Source organism: Haliaeetus leucocephalus, unplaced genomic scaffold, assembly GCF_000737465.1.
Source record: "Haliaeetus leucocephalus isolate CR32 unplaced genomic scaffold, Haliaeetus_leucocephalus-4.0 Scaffold373, whole genome shotgun sequence".
NCBI classification, from domain to species: domain Eukaryota; kingdom Metazoa; phylum Chordata; class Aves; order Accipitriformes; family Accipitridae; genus Haliaeetus; species Haliaeetus leucocephalus.
In genome coordinates this window covers 7,347,586-7,362,058 of record NW_010972809.1, presented here as the reverse complement: position 1 = coordinate 7,362,058, position 14,473 = coordinate 7,347,586, and the positions used below count along the sequence as shown (strand labels likewise).

The 14,473-nt window shown below is 38.9% G+C and overlaps 1 protein-coding gene across 1 annotated transcript in view; it reads left to right on the top strand.

Annotated features, from left to right (window-relative positions):
- FARS2 (phenylalanyl-tRNA synthetase 2, mitochondrial) overlaps nt 1–14,473 on the top strand; it is a 193,821-nt gene that overhangs the window by 76,996 nt on the left and 102,352 nt on the right. Inside the window, exon 4 of the mRNA XM_010573258.1 lies at nt 13,312–13,472. Coding sequence (XP_010571560.1) covers nt 13,312–13,472 — 161 coding nt within the window. The remainder of the gene's footprint in view (nt 1–13,311; nt 13,473–14,473) is intronic.

Here is a 14,473-nt window from a genome sequence, read left to right as displayed (position 1 = left end):
AGAGGGAGAGGGTGAGGAGGGGAATGAGTTCTTAGGATACTTTGTGCTGGAAAACCTGATGTTATTTACTGTAAATATGGAATATGTTAGTTGAGATAACAATTTAGAAAACTGCCATTAAAGTAAAATGCAAAGTAAAAAAAGAACAAAACTGCCTTACTTATCCTTTGTACCTTAAAAAAATAAAAAAAGTAAAAATGAAACTCTATGTAGCTGGAAAGGGATTAAGAAACTTCAGATGGCTGTTTAAAAAAAAATATTAAAAAGGGGGTGGAGAAAGTCAAGAAGAAACAGTTTCTATTGACTTGTTATTTCTTTTTGGGAAAGGTCACTGAAAATTTACACAGTGACAAAATAACAAGCCAATTAGTATCTGTCCTGTAAAACTAAATGTTAATATATTTCAGATTCTCCTCTATTGACAAGTGGGACTGATACTCAAGATGGACTTCTCTAAATTAATGCAGGGCAAAAATTACCAGAGTTGTGAGTTTCTATAGCAATTGCTGTCAACTTTCAAACTGTAAAGGAAACAAGATGTAATTAAAAACTATCTGTAGGTTTATTTTCTAGGAAGAGTCATCTTTTAATTATATTTCTGATATCTATAAGAGACAACTTGATCATGAGAATAAATCTTAAAAGCACAGCAGCCCCTTTATCTAGCGCTTTAAAAAAATCCCAGTGGAAAATAGTATTTCATTAATTGTCATTACATAGGAATTACAGAATTAGGGGGTCTAAGATTTCTTTTAGCATTCATTTCTTTAAGTGTCAGTGGCATTACCTTTCCAAAATTAAGTTCGGTGCATAACAACACATTAATTACCAGCTGTGAAAAAGGAACATCAGTTAGAGAACTAGTGACTTTTTTTTTTGAGAAAGGAATCTCTTTAATAAGGGGGTTTAAATTGCAGTTTTTTCAGCTGAGCAAGAGAAATTATTTTTCTTAATGTATTCATTCCTCCAGAAAGAAAAGAAGATGAATAGTCTTCTCGGTTAATTCATTTAAATATTTTAGAAGTGTATTAAAATACCATGTAATCAAAGCAGTAACCTTTCATTTATGTCATATGTATATGAGAGTATTTCCATTCATATAGTCCATGAAGAAGATAGAAAACTCACTGAGTGAAGCTCAGATCTTTCCCATTGAGGTGCTGATACTCACACGCATCCCCCGACTACACACCTGCGCATGTGTCTCTTTCCCTGCCAAGACAGTGGTCTGTCTTCCATGCCCCTGCCTTGTGCATGGAACAAGGTGGTGTTTGGTGAGGAAGGAACTTTTCCATATCTTACTGAAGTCTTTGTGTCTTTTTTTTTTTCTTTGTTGTCTTCAGTGGGCTTCAGATTATATACTCCTGTAGTTTTGAGACAACTTCTAGTCAAGTCTGATTACATCTTTAGCCCACCTTACGTGCGGTTTTGACTGCTCATTGAAAGAGGCAGTTGTCTCAGGACGGGGGGAAGGCATACAAGAGGTACGTAACTGTGTTCAGTAAATAGTACTCTCTTTCTCAGAGGCTGTCGGGTGAGTAAGGTAGAGCACTACTTGGGTGAAGGTTCAGTCACATTCATCCACAGGAGTTTGTTTAGCTCTGGCTTCCTCTGGAAACTTGCAGTTAGTGCAGGCTCACTGGTACCACGACTTGCTGTCAGCTGAACTCATCCAGTCCACCGTGAGGTGAGCACAGCCTGAGTCTCTGCAGTTCAGTCCAGGGCTGTAGGCATCCATCAACATCTTCCCAGAACGCAGGACGCTCGCTCCCTCGAAACCTCCATGCTGCAAGAGAGAGAGTAACCTTCTTGGCTGAAAAGCGGGAGTCCTGGGGGGTTGGGGAGGCAGTTTAAGAGGCAAAGGGCATTGCTAAGTTTACTACTTCTCCTGTGAAGGACCGCTATCTGATTCAGTTTCCTGGATGATCATTCCTCTGTGGATGAATTGGGACTGCTAGGTGGAGGATTCTGCTCTTGCAAGCCTCTGCCTCATTAAGGCAGTAGTTGGAAAGCACAAAATAGGTGCCTTTAATAACAGCAGGAAAGGACAGTCTATGCTCTTGAACGCCTCTCTGCCTTCTCTTCCTTCCTGAGCGAAAAAGTTCCTAGCTGAGTGTAAGAACATCTCCTAACTCAAACTTTTTGCATGTGGCTGCTAACTGCGTGCTTTTTGTTGTCTCAGTGCCTGACTTGAGACCATTAGGTCTGATTTGCAGAAGTGTTGAGTGCTCACAGCTGCAGCTGTAGTAATAGGGAGCTGTACTTTGAACATATTAAACACCGTGTAATGCTTGGTGCTCAGAAACATCAGGTCCCAGGTATCTCAGATTGCGAGCAGCATTAATAGATGCTTTTGATCTTAAAGTCTCTGTGCCCAAGTTCCCAGTCTGCAATACAGGAGACAGCAATACTTCCTCAATTCATGGAGGCATTTGGAAGAAAAAAAAAAAAAGTCCTTAATATTTTTCAGGCATTTAAATATTGTGGAGCTGACTGCTTCATTGGGAAGCTCATAAAAGAAAGAATGTGTCTTCAGAGCTCTGCTTGAATATTGCTCAGTGTGTAAGGCACTTGGGGTACATGTTCGGTGACGCAAGGAAAGCAAACAGGGATCATTAACCATTGCCTCTTCTCTGTGCTGAGCAGAGCAAAGTCTTGTGGAAAGATTAATACTTGTTTGTCTCAATGAAGACAGCATCATCATGTATTTCTAAGATCAGAGCATGTTAGTGTTCCTCAGGCAACCTTAATTCTAGCATTTCAGAATATCTGAATGTTTCATTGAAACACCAAGTGTTGTATTAAGGCTCACTTTTGTGAGCCATTTTCTGGTTGTTTTAAATTGAAAACTGAAAAATGGAGATATTCTGTTGTATATCATATTCTTATGAGTCATCAGTGTAATATAATTACAAGTTTTGTAGAGTAATTCTGTGTCTATATACCTCTATAATTATTACACATACAAAATATTAAATATAATTGAGAGTTTATGTGAACATAGTGGGAGAATCATGGGTTTTTTTCAAGCAGCTGTAGGAGTTGGAGTGCTTTATGTGGCAGTCTTTGCTGCCTTTGAATATGTTTTCTGAGGCAAATCCCTCCTCCTTCAAAGGTAAAGCAAGCTGTTCTGTTTTGTGCTTTGGTCCCTCTGTAAGGGAGTAAACTGTTCTATACAGTACATATACCTGGGGAGAGGGTAGTTACGGGCTTATCCTGCAGTCCGTCCTTTTGCAATGAGCATTCCCTTCATTTCTGGCTGTTAGTGGTATAACTCTACTTGCCAGCTGTAACTCCAGTAATACATCGAGAGGTTGTCTGTGGGTTGCTAACATGTTTACATAAGCACGTGTACAGCACCAGCTGGACATCATCAGTGTATCAGTAACTTAGTGTAACACATCATGTAGTGTAACACATGCCCTGTGTGTGTGTCACTCCCCAGCCCTGTATAGGAGAGGTCAGCCAGTGTAGGTGTGCTGTAGACGTACTTCGTACCAGCAGAACCAACTTCTTGCTGCTGGAATTGTTCTGACACAGACCTTTTGCTGAAGGAAAGGTACATTGTTAAGAAGAATCTCTTCAAGCCTTCCAAATAAAAACAAGTTTTACCAGTTCACTGTGTTGGGGACACATTGCTGTTGTCTAATAAGGTAATATTTTGGTTTTCATTTTAGCAAAGCATATACTTCCCTGGATGCCCATCATGTCTGGGAAAACAGCCTTGCGTGTAAAATGGGACATTTTGCTATTGACACACTTTGCTAGGAAATGTCATTAGAGATACATAGTATAAAAGGGGGATTTAAAAGTGTACATTGAAAGACTACATATAAACTTAATTTTGAATGTATAAAATAGCAGTGATATCTTGCCAAGATACTAGTCCCTGAGGGAAAAGCAAGTTCTTGTAAGAGTCTTTTCCTTTTCTATTGATTTCATTTACTGTAGGGTTGTTTTAGTCATGCTGTTTTGCTAGAAGGAATTGCAGAGCATAATCTGCTTCACTTGTATTTATTTATTGCTCGTGCATCTGTTTCCATAATCTTTTACCTGCCTTGTCAGCTTCATGCCAAGAGTGGGCAAGAAGTGTCTGCAAAATGTACAGCTAAGGTGCTTCCACAAACTAATTCAAGGACTTCAAGCAAAACCTCTCCTTGTGTCTTTTCCCAAGCTTTTCTTGGATAGTTTATATGGGACTTCACAACGTTACATTTCTTCCGACTGCAATAGTGTAGAAGCTGGTAATACTGTATTGTGTGAAACTCCTTCAACCACTTTATGCCACATTGTAATACAATTTATGTCACTTTTTAAGAAATCATTGTTTTTCAGAAATAAACACACTGCTGTGAGAAATCAGGAATTTCTTACAAATCAGGAAGTAGAGAAAAAAAGAGTCAATTTAAACTTTAACGAACAATTACTTCCTTTTCAATATTTTTTTTTGTCACTTGCTTCATATGGAGATGGTAGGTTAATTTTAAAAATAGTCACTAACTTAAATGTTCTACTCATAAGAAGAGCATGGAGGTCTGGCTGTGATACTGTAGTATTACTGGTGAATAAGATGATTTAAAATAAATTAAATAAACTATAAATTTTAAAAAAGTGGCTACAGGCACTTTGTGCAGTGCAGGAAGAGGGAGATAAGGACAGGAGAATACTTAAAATGTAAATTCCATTGTATTTGTGTCATATGAATTCCTAAATCATAAAAGAGGTTACTAGAAATCATGAAACTAATTAAAAGAAATCCGAGAAAGAAATCCAAAAGACAAATTAATGTGAGGTGATTACTCTGAGATGAAAGATTTTTGTTCTCTTCCTTGTAATTAAACAGGAATGCTTATTTCATGACAAAAATTGAAGCTGAAATGGGCACGTAGGATCAAATTTATCCAATCTGCTTTACCTGTCTAAAAGTTAAGTGTTTTGTCTGTACATGTCTTATGATAGAGTGGATAATTATTTGTGATCTCTCTCCCCATTTATAGTAGAGCTGAAGGGACTGGCTTAGACCAGATACCTAGCAATGTGTAGTGGTGAAGTAGCCAATGGCATCCCCAGAATTATGCTTCTGCTCAACATTTTTTTGCAGATATTTCTGCTTCCTCTTGGAAGCTTCCCCAAATCCAAAGACAATACATTAATAGCCATCAAGTTGTTAATGACCAGGTACAATTTCAAAACATGAACTGAGCAGGAGGGAGAACTGTTTTGCCTTCAGTGAAACCCTTCAGTTCCTTCCCCAGAAAAGCGCTGGGCATGGAGGTACCATTCCACAGTGTCCCTGAGCAGGCGTGGGGTTAGGCACAGCCCAGGTCCTTTCCCAGGTGATGCAGTTCAAAGGGTCGTGGCCGCACAGACGTCAAGCAGTGCACTACAAGCTAAAGAAACTCATTTGTATGTTCAGGTTTTGCTCCATCTTAGTGTTCCTTGGAACATGGGCATGAGAAAGGGCAACGGAGGAGATTTTAGGCCCAGGCGGAAGAGCAGGTCATGGCTCACTAAGCCTTTTCCTGAGGCACAGAATTGAGTTTCCTGAGGTATCCATTAGTGCTACAGCTGTATACTTTCCCTTTTATGCATGCCTTGCGTACAAAATGTACCAGGAGACTAGTTGAGCATCCATAGGTATATTATAGGTGCAGATAAAGATATTTGCAGGTGGCCAGGTTGACACATGCCAACTGGAAATGTTATACTCAGGAGCAATGTAGAGAGAAATGCAAGAGGGTCCTTTTGTGGCATTGTCTGCAAACCCCACTTGGAAGTGTCTGATCTCATCTGTAGTACTTACTTCCTGTAATTATATATTTAAAACATATCCATGTCTTTGAATAGCACGAGACCTATTGACAGAAATCATTTTGCCCAGGAACATGCAATGGTCAAATTTTTTCAGACTGGAGATCAATAAGCAGGCATGGCTTGGGAAGCCAGCCCTTTGTAAGCAAAAGTGAGAAACGCCTTTCAAACTATGTGTCCTGGTTTCAGCTGGGGTAGAGTTAATTTTCTTTCTAGTAGCTGGTATAGTGTTATGTTTTGGATTCAGTATGAGAAGAATGTTGGTAATGCACTGATGTTTTCAGTTATTGCTAAGCGGTGTTTAGACTAAGTCAAGGATTTTTCAGCTTCTCATCCCCAGCCAGCAAGAAGGCTGGAAGGGCACAAGAAGTTGGGAGGGGACACAGCCAGGGCAGCTGACCCAAACTGGCCAAAGGGGTATTCCATACCATGTGATGTCATGCCCAGTATATAAACTGGGGGGAGTTGGCCTGGGGGGTGCAGACTGCTTCTTTGAAGCTAACTTGGCATTGGTTGGCGAGTGGTGAGCAATTGCATTGTGCATCACTTGTTTTGTATATTCCAATTCTTTTATTATTACTATTATTGTCATTTTACTGTTGTTGTTATTATTCTATGAGTCAATGATTCTATGATTGTGTTCAAGTATATATGCTGCACTTCAATATGAAATCTCTTTATAGCTTTACCATCAGAATGCTGAACTACTATTGTGAAATTCAATGTTTTACATTTACTATGTGTCTTACCTAAATCATTCTGGGAAAGGAAGGACTATTATCCCAACCCCAGTTATAAGGCAAGTGATGCCTACGTGATTGTGAGGCTTTTCATGAGTTCTTCCAAAGAATGAGTTTGTGACAGAAGAGTGTAGTTAAATCATTAACCTTATCTGTCTATTATTTTTATATATTATAAAGCCAAGGAACCCCAGTCATGAGCCCAAGGCTTCTTTATGGTAGGTGCTGTAGAAACACAAAATGTGGTGTTAGTCCCTGCCTGTAAAAGTTGAATTTACTGTGCAGTGTCAGGCTTTCAGAGTAACCATGACACTGTGCTGCTATCAGCTGAACACAGTTTTTAACCTCAATATATACAGGTGTTCTGATTTTTGAACAGGAATATCAAACAGATGCTGATAGCGTCCCATGCTATTATATATAAACTGCTGCCTCTGTATTTTTTGAGGATATCTTAATCTCTTGAAGATTGTATCGCATTGTGGTAGTCTTTGTGTTCTTGTTCCTTGCTCTGCCTGTTGTTCTGGAAGAAAAGATGATTTTGTAAGACACTAAACAATCAGCTTTGGTATTGGTGAAATTTTGACAAGAAAGTTGCATCTGGGGGCAATGAATATATATGAAGTGAATTTGTCCAGCTGTACTTATATACCCCAGAGAAAAGGAGATTCGTAATTGAATTTTTGAACTGTAATGTAGACTTGGTCTTTCTGCCAAGTGGCAGCCCCTCATGTATTTCTTCATTGCTTTTATTTTTCCAAATCTACATGGCCTCAATGCGTGGGAAGATTTACAGTATTAAAAGACCCAAAACCTCAAAATCCAACTTTGCCTGAATGAACAAAACATTACCAAAGGAATTGGAATTTGGTTTTACATACACAGAACAAAAGAGCAATATTGGAGCCCGCAGGCAGAGCCAGGGGAAATAGACCAAAGGAGTCAATTCATTTTTTGCTCTGTGACATAAATTAGGACAGAAAATTGCACTGTCCTCCATGGAGAATGTCCAGTCTTGAGATATGCAGGGGTAAAGCAAAAAAACTCAAAAACTAAGCAAGCCATTTGTTCAGATATGTAGACTGAAGTACAGAGAAAAAGGAAGACCATATACCATAAAAGTGTTTGTAGTTAATGACTAGTATCTTGTATTGCTCTTGGGAGTTAAGTGGATACTTTATCTTCTACAGTTTGAAAGGTTGAATATTATTACAGTGTATGGTTATGAACTTTGGAAAAATATCTGAAGTTTAAAGTAAGATTCTGTTTAATGGTGGTTTTGTCATTGATTTTGTTGTGAATGCTTAGGAGGGCTTGTGGGAATGTCAGAAGTTGACACGCGCAAAGATAGGAAGATGGAAAGGAGCAGGGGAGGAGGACTGAGGAATTCATAATTTCAGAAGCAGAAAGATAAAAGAATTGGAAAATAAAAGTATCAGTCCGACATGGGAAAAAATAGGGGAAGTTCTTCCTTCTTGTTGCTTTGGTTCGTTCTTTTCTCTTCTTGTTAATCTAGTTTTCCTGTCCTCTTCTGCTCTGGTCATCCATTTCTCCTGATCAGAAACATTTTCCTCCCAGGTATTTGGCCTGGTAAAATATTGATAAAATGGTAGAATATATGTTAATTACATATTAGAATAAAGTTGAATCTAGTGGGTGGCTTCCCTCGGTAGAAATTTTTTAAATAGGCTGTTCCTTTAGTATGTACCCAGCTATTTTGATTATGGAACAAAAATAAACATACATATTAAAAACTCAATCAAAGCCTTTAAAGTTCTTTTGCTTAGTTTTCAAGTGGAGCAAACAGAACAGATCAGTCTGACCCAGGAGACAAAACTGTGGTCTCAAAGTGACTATTATTGTTAGAAAATTATTCCACATATGAGATTTAGAAAGATAAGTTCTTCTTCCACAGAATAGGCATAATTGAATGTTTACTGCTTTTCTTGAGTTCTTGAGGAGTGGCTTACTTAGCATGCATAGTCTGAAAGCCAAGTCCTTATTTTAGGAGGTAATTTAAACTGAATTGCACACGGGAGCCTGAATGCATCAATTTAACAGAGTTAGAGAATAATATGACGGTTTTGATTTTTGCTTTTGCTGAAGAGAGCAGTTCAGAAGAAAACTTCAGTAAGCTTTTTGGCCTCGGTTGCTTAACATCCCAGCCACCTGACCTTGTACTTTCAGAAGCTCTTCTGTGTTATACACCTTAGTATATTTTTTCATGTAAAACCTTTGACTCCCGACATATGGGAGCTTTATCTGGAGTAGGAAATAATTTAAAATTGCTTATTTTTAACACAGGTAAACATGGTTTACCTCATCGCTGTGGCCATCGTGTAGAATATGTATTCCTAGTCTCTTGCGATAAGTAAATGTTTCTTTTGCAGAAGCTGGTTTTCAAAGCCTTGTTCATAAGCTGTCCATTAATCACATAGGGCTCAAATGTGGGTATAGGTCTTTGTTTCAGGAATTCCTGATGTTTTGTGTCGTCACGTGTTCATTATGTCTATAACTTACTTTCTACATAGTTAAAGCACTGATTTGTTTTATAAAATGTGATGTGTAGTCTGTCTGTCCTTGAGAATCTGTTCACCCCTCTCCCCACCATTTCAGTTCCTGAATTTGCTCCATTAACAGCCATGGTTTGGTCCAGGGAAAGCAGGAGATCAAATTCAGGTCTTTGCTTCTGGAACTCATCCCAGGTTTCACCTACACACACTTTGGGTATATTAATTCGGGGGCATTTTGTGAAGAACACCTTGTATTCAGGCTGTTGTATGCTCCTGACTTTGCCTCAATCCAAGATCAAAATTTAATTTCTTTCACTTCTCAGTAACTGCTGAGTATAACAATTTGAAGACCCAGTTTAGGCTCTATTGAAAGAAAGATTTATTTATTGGCAGTTTTACAGGAGTAGCAAAAATTGTTAAATAAAAGCCAGCATAGATATAAAAATAAGTGTGACTGAAGTGTATAACAAAAAAGTTTTGTCAACCTGCTCCTAACACCGCATTGCAAAACATCTTAAAAATCTTGTACAGTGCAAAATGTCTTGCCTCACACTCTTTGAGAAGGTAAATGTTTCTGTCTGTGGGTATTTCTGTCGATTCAGTGGGATATAATCCATGAGTTCTGGCAGGTCATTATATATGCCTCAGTGGATAATTACGAAGCTTCCCATCCTGACTGATCAAATTTAGCTTTCATTTAACAATGTTTTTTTGAGAATGGCTTGACTGGTCTACATTTAAGTGTAAACTGATTCATCTGGGCTCAAAGCTTAAAAGAAGGACAGATAGATATGACTTCTCAAGGAAGATAAGGACTCTTGAGCTCCCTTGTAAGACACAGCTGCGATGGTGCAACATTCTGGAGTCAGGTTAGACTGTCTCAGCCCCCAGTGTGGGAAGCCAGTCAAACCATTTTATCCTTTCCTTTTCCATCTTTGGCTACCTGACATGCAAAGCTTCCAGCAATTTTCATCTGGTGGGTAGTCAATTTTTTCACATGAGGCAGCAGGAGCCTGGCAGCGTACAAAACTTTGAGGGCCAGTTGGGGAAGGCTTGTATGTCAGGAAAGCTTTATCCATTGGGCTGTGTTATTTCAAGCAGTGATGCTATGATTGCCCCACCAGGTCCCTGGAATCTGCCACTTTGGCCAGGTCTTCTCATCAGAACGTCAACTTGTTTTTTGCCACATTTAAAGCTATTCTGTGTTTGTTCTTTCTGTCATGTTGACTCACATTCACTTGACTTCTTTGCATACTACTTGCCAAAATTCAGTGTATTCATATATACGTGCTGTGAAAAGCTTTGGGTTGCACTCTCACTCAACAGGGTGGTTAACTACACATTTAACTTCTAAGCCACCTGGTCATTTCCAGTCAGAAATATGTTTAGAAGAGTGCTTTAGTCTTGCTGAGTTCCCCAAAGTAGTTCTTCAGATGCTTTAAGTCAATGCTACATTAACTTGGAGCTTTACAAATAGGAAGTTGGAGAAGAGATCAGAGACAAAATAACTGAAGATGCAAAGTGCAGTGGAGATTTGCCAGTGCCAATTTGAGGAGGAATTATAATGATCTGAATTCACACACACCCCCCCTTTTTTTTTTTCTGAGTAGAGGGAATGCTTCACTGATATGGCTTTGACTGTCGACACTTGAGAAGTTTGAGATCTGGAGGTTAATTGTATGAGGATCATCCAAAAGTTCTACAACTAGGTGTTTATTCATATCTCGGACGACAGTGCTCTGAGCTGCTAAGCAGATAGCTGGGTAAAGAACTTTTTGTCTGCTACATAGTGCAAAAACCTGTGATGTGTCCCAGTCCTCCTAAAACAAAAACAAACAAACAAACAAATTGCTGATGTAAAATCAAAACATTCCTTGCAGAATAAAAGTGCATAGCAAATCAATTAGGTATAAAGTCTGAGTAAAAAAGAGTTACAACAAAAACCATTCTTACATCAAAATATTAAAAAAGCACAAATCTTAAACGTAAAGCTCTGCTTATCAGAATATATACCCATTCTGCTCATCTTCTGTTATATCCTTTTTTTTTTCCTGTCCAATCTACTAGTAATCATCACTAATGTGGGGAAGGAGGGTCATCAACCCCATCATGTATACTTAGATGAGCATCAGTGAGTTCATTAACACTGATGATTAAGCAGTGGCCATTCAGAACCCTCATGGATACTGCTCCAGGTGCTCTACTTTGCCTCTGGAGAAGAGGGTGGACTGTGTTCATCAGTCTGCAGAAGTACCCATACATATGTGAAAGTCTGGCACTTTTGAAATGAATAGGAGTTTTGTACCGAGGCAGGAATTGATGATCTAAGAAAGACAAGCTGGAAATTTGGGCAAGCAACACCATTGCAATGAATTATCTTCCCTTCTTCATAGCCATAAAAATATAATTACTTTCAAATACTGGAGTATGGAGAGTAATAGTACTTCCAGCTTGGAAAAGAAACAGTTTGTGGCTTACACTTAAGCTCAAAATCTTTCCCAAACACAAATTTCTATACATTCTGTGTAGTTACTGTCCTTTCTCTAAAAATAACTCAATCCACAGTAACAAATAATGCAACTCCTCATGTAATGTAGCATGGATTGTAAGTTTCCTAGGTTGACTTATCTCAAAGTCTGTTGGTTGGTCTAAGCATACTAGTTTGAGCAGCTCTGCCATGAGGTACCTTTTGAGTTCACCCTCAGTCCTCTGTTTCTCAGGACTTCCACAATTCAGTTGATAAACTACTTTCAGAGGTCAGAAAGTGCAAAATCTTGCCTATGAGCACACGAGAAGGGACAAGGCAGAATATCCAGTCTCCTCTGGGAAGTACTCTTGTGAAGTTGACCAAATTCCTGTGGCAGTGCAATACTGCTGAGGTTGCAGATGAGGCACAGAGAGGTTCTTCTAAGGACTTGGTATTCCAGGGAAATAGGCAGGCTCAAATTAATTAAAAGAATCAAAATGATGACTGTGTCTCTTTTCCCAAGCTTGTTATGCCTGCCTGTATTTAAACGGGAATCTGGACTGTTTCGTCTCAGCATTGAATGTGACAGCGTACCTCAGGATGTCATCAGCCCCCAAATAACCAGAGCTGTCTCCTTTCTGGTAGCAGAGACAGGGGTCAGAAAGTAGACTTCTGCCTCCAGCCTCCTGCGTGATGGTGAGGAAGTTGCTGAGTTCAAAGTTTCCAGAAAATTAGAGTTTAAATTAATACTGGGGGAGGCAGGTATGGCCTTGGTCTAGCTGGATAGCTGTGAGATGTACAGTGATATTATATGACTCAGCAGCACACTGCCAGTGCTGATGGTGAAGAGTCAAGACTGTCACACATCATTTCAGCATAAGTGTGTTTATTTAGGCATTTGTTTAAGTTTTAAAAAGCTCTGAGCCTTTACCAGAGCTGCTGGGCTCAGCTTATTTTAAAACCAGTAGGATGATGACTAAACATGGAGTTGGTTCTTGGTGTCGAAAAAATCCCCATTTAATGACGCAGTGCTCCTGCCCTGTAAATGAAGGAAGGTATGAATATTTACTTTCCTGACAGAAATGTTGTGTCATTAAAATCTGTACAGCTCTTCTGTATTAAATATTCTTGTCTTTTTATATTTAGTGCTGTATGAAAGAGGCTTGTGTATGTGGGAGCGGTGGTTTTTCCCAGGGACAGCAGCCCAGGAGTTTCCTGGTTGGAGGTGTGATGCTAATGCGACAGCACTTCACATCCCATTGCTCTGTTTCTGCCAGATGCCTCAAAAGAGGCAATTTTGATCCACTCAAATGTTTGTAGTGATGTTAATGCTGCATAGGCTTGGCCTGGTCTGTCAGCCCAAGTAAAATATTCTGAGCAGGAAATTCATGTTTACGTGTCTTATAAAACACAACTGAGTCAGGTGTGGAAGTGCTCAGCTCTAAAGATAGTAAAGGGAAGTGCTGTATAGCTTTATGCAGTTTTTCTCAAAGTCTATCTGAAACTTTGGACACAAATTGCCAAGGGTGCGGCTTTATTTTATTATCACTTTTGGTTCCTGGACTCTGTGATGTGCCCAGTCTTGCTGCAGTCTTTGATGGAAGTAGGATCTGTCCTGTAGCCTTTAAATCTTTCATTTGGCCATTACTTGTAGGCTTTTCTGTCTTGCCACTTCACTTTTCTTTTTTTCCTTGGTAAATAGATGAACATTTTATCAGCAATTTTTCATGTTGTGAACTTAAGCTCTTGAATTTTTATCTTGTTTGTTTGTTTATTGCAGCTGGTGCTCAGGATAAAATTGGCTGGGCATTTGGCTTGGGTTTGGAGAGGCTGGCCATGATCCTGTACAATATCCCTGACATCCGACTGTTCTGGAGTGAAGATGAACGCTTCTTGAAACAGTTTATTGTGCCTCACATTTGGCAAAAAATAAAATTCCAGGTAAAATAATATATAAATGATAATAATTTTCTGTCAGTAAGAAGTGTGTGTAGCCCTAGAGAATATCACATAATTAAAATTCTGTGCCATTAACAGAGTAGGTTTTAAAGCAACAGCTTTACAGCTATCATGATTCTCTGATATACCACAATAAAATCTAGCTTTTGATGATAACTTTTTTTTTCAACCAGATAACGTTGTGAATTGCTGCTGATGCCCAGTGAATATCTCTGTTCTAAGTAATACTTAAGCATATATTTAAATTCTAAATTTGTCCAGAATAGGAATCGATTTAGGCCTGTGTCTGGTTTTGGTGTGTTCTTGTATTGTGTCTATAGTTCTGTTTCATTATAGAAATGTGTTTTATGCTGAGCATTCAAATATCATAACAAATTCCCGATTTTTCCCATTGTTTTCACTCTATATTGATTGAAGTAAATGTGAGTTGCATTGTTAAACTTTGGCAAAATGCTTCGTGAATGTGCCTCGCCATCTTCAATATGTCAGCTCTTTCCTCCAGGTGATAGCGGGGGGAAAGTGCAGGCTCAGCTTGTATTTATTTTGTAACTCCTCTACTGAGGTGATTTTTCTAGTTAGCAACCTTGTTTTACTTTTTGTAGTTGCAAAGTAATCAAGCATAACTAGATTGAGTGGAAATGCTACTTCCATGATATTCTTCAGCATGAGCACAGGAAGGTTCAAGTTAGGTGGCATCACCAGTCTTTGGGGGAGTTGAGCTAACATAGCTGTGTAGATGCTTGATGAAGTCTGAAGTGCTAAAGCAGCAAAACATTTTTGCTGCTGCCTTTTACCATTTTACTTGCTTTGTGAGCAGCTTGATTATGTTTTTTTTAGGAATTGAAAATATAAAAGGGGAAATCAACAGTGATAATGCTTAGATGATATTTGAGCAGTCTCCACATCAAATCAGTAGCAGCATCCATTTTTTAATTCATGGCAATTCTGGCATATCTTCTGTGGTAGAGCCGAAAAGTCAAAAT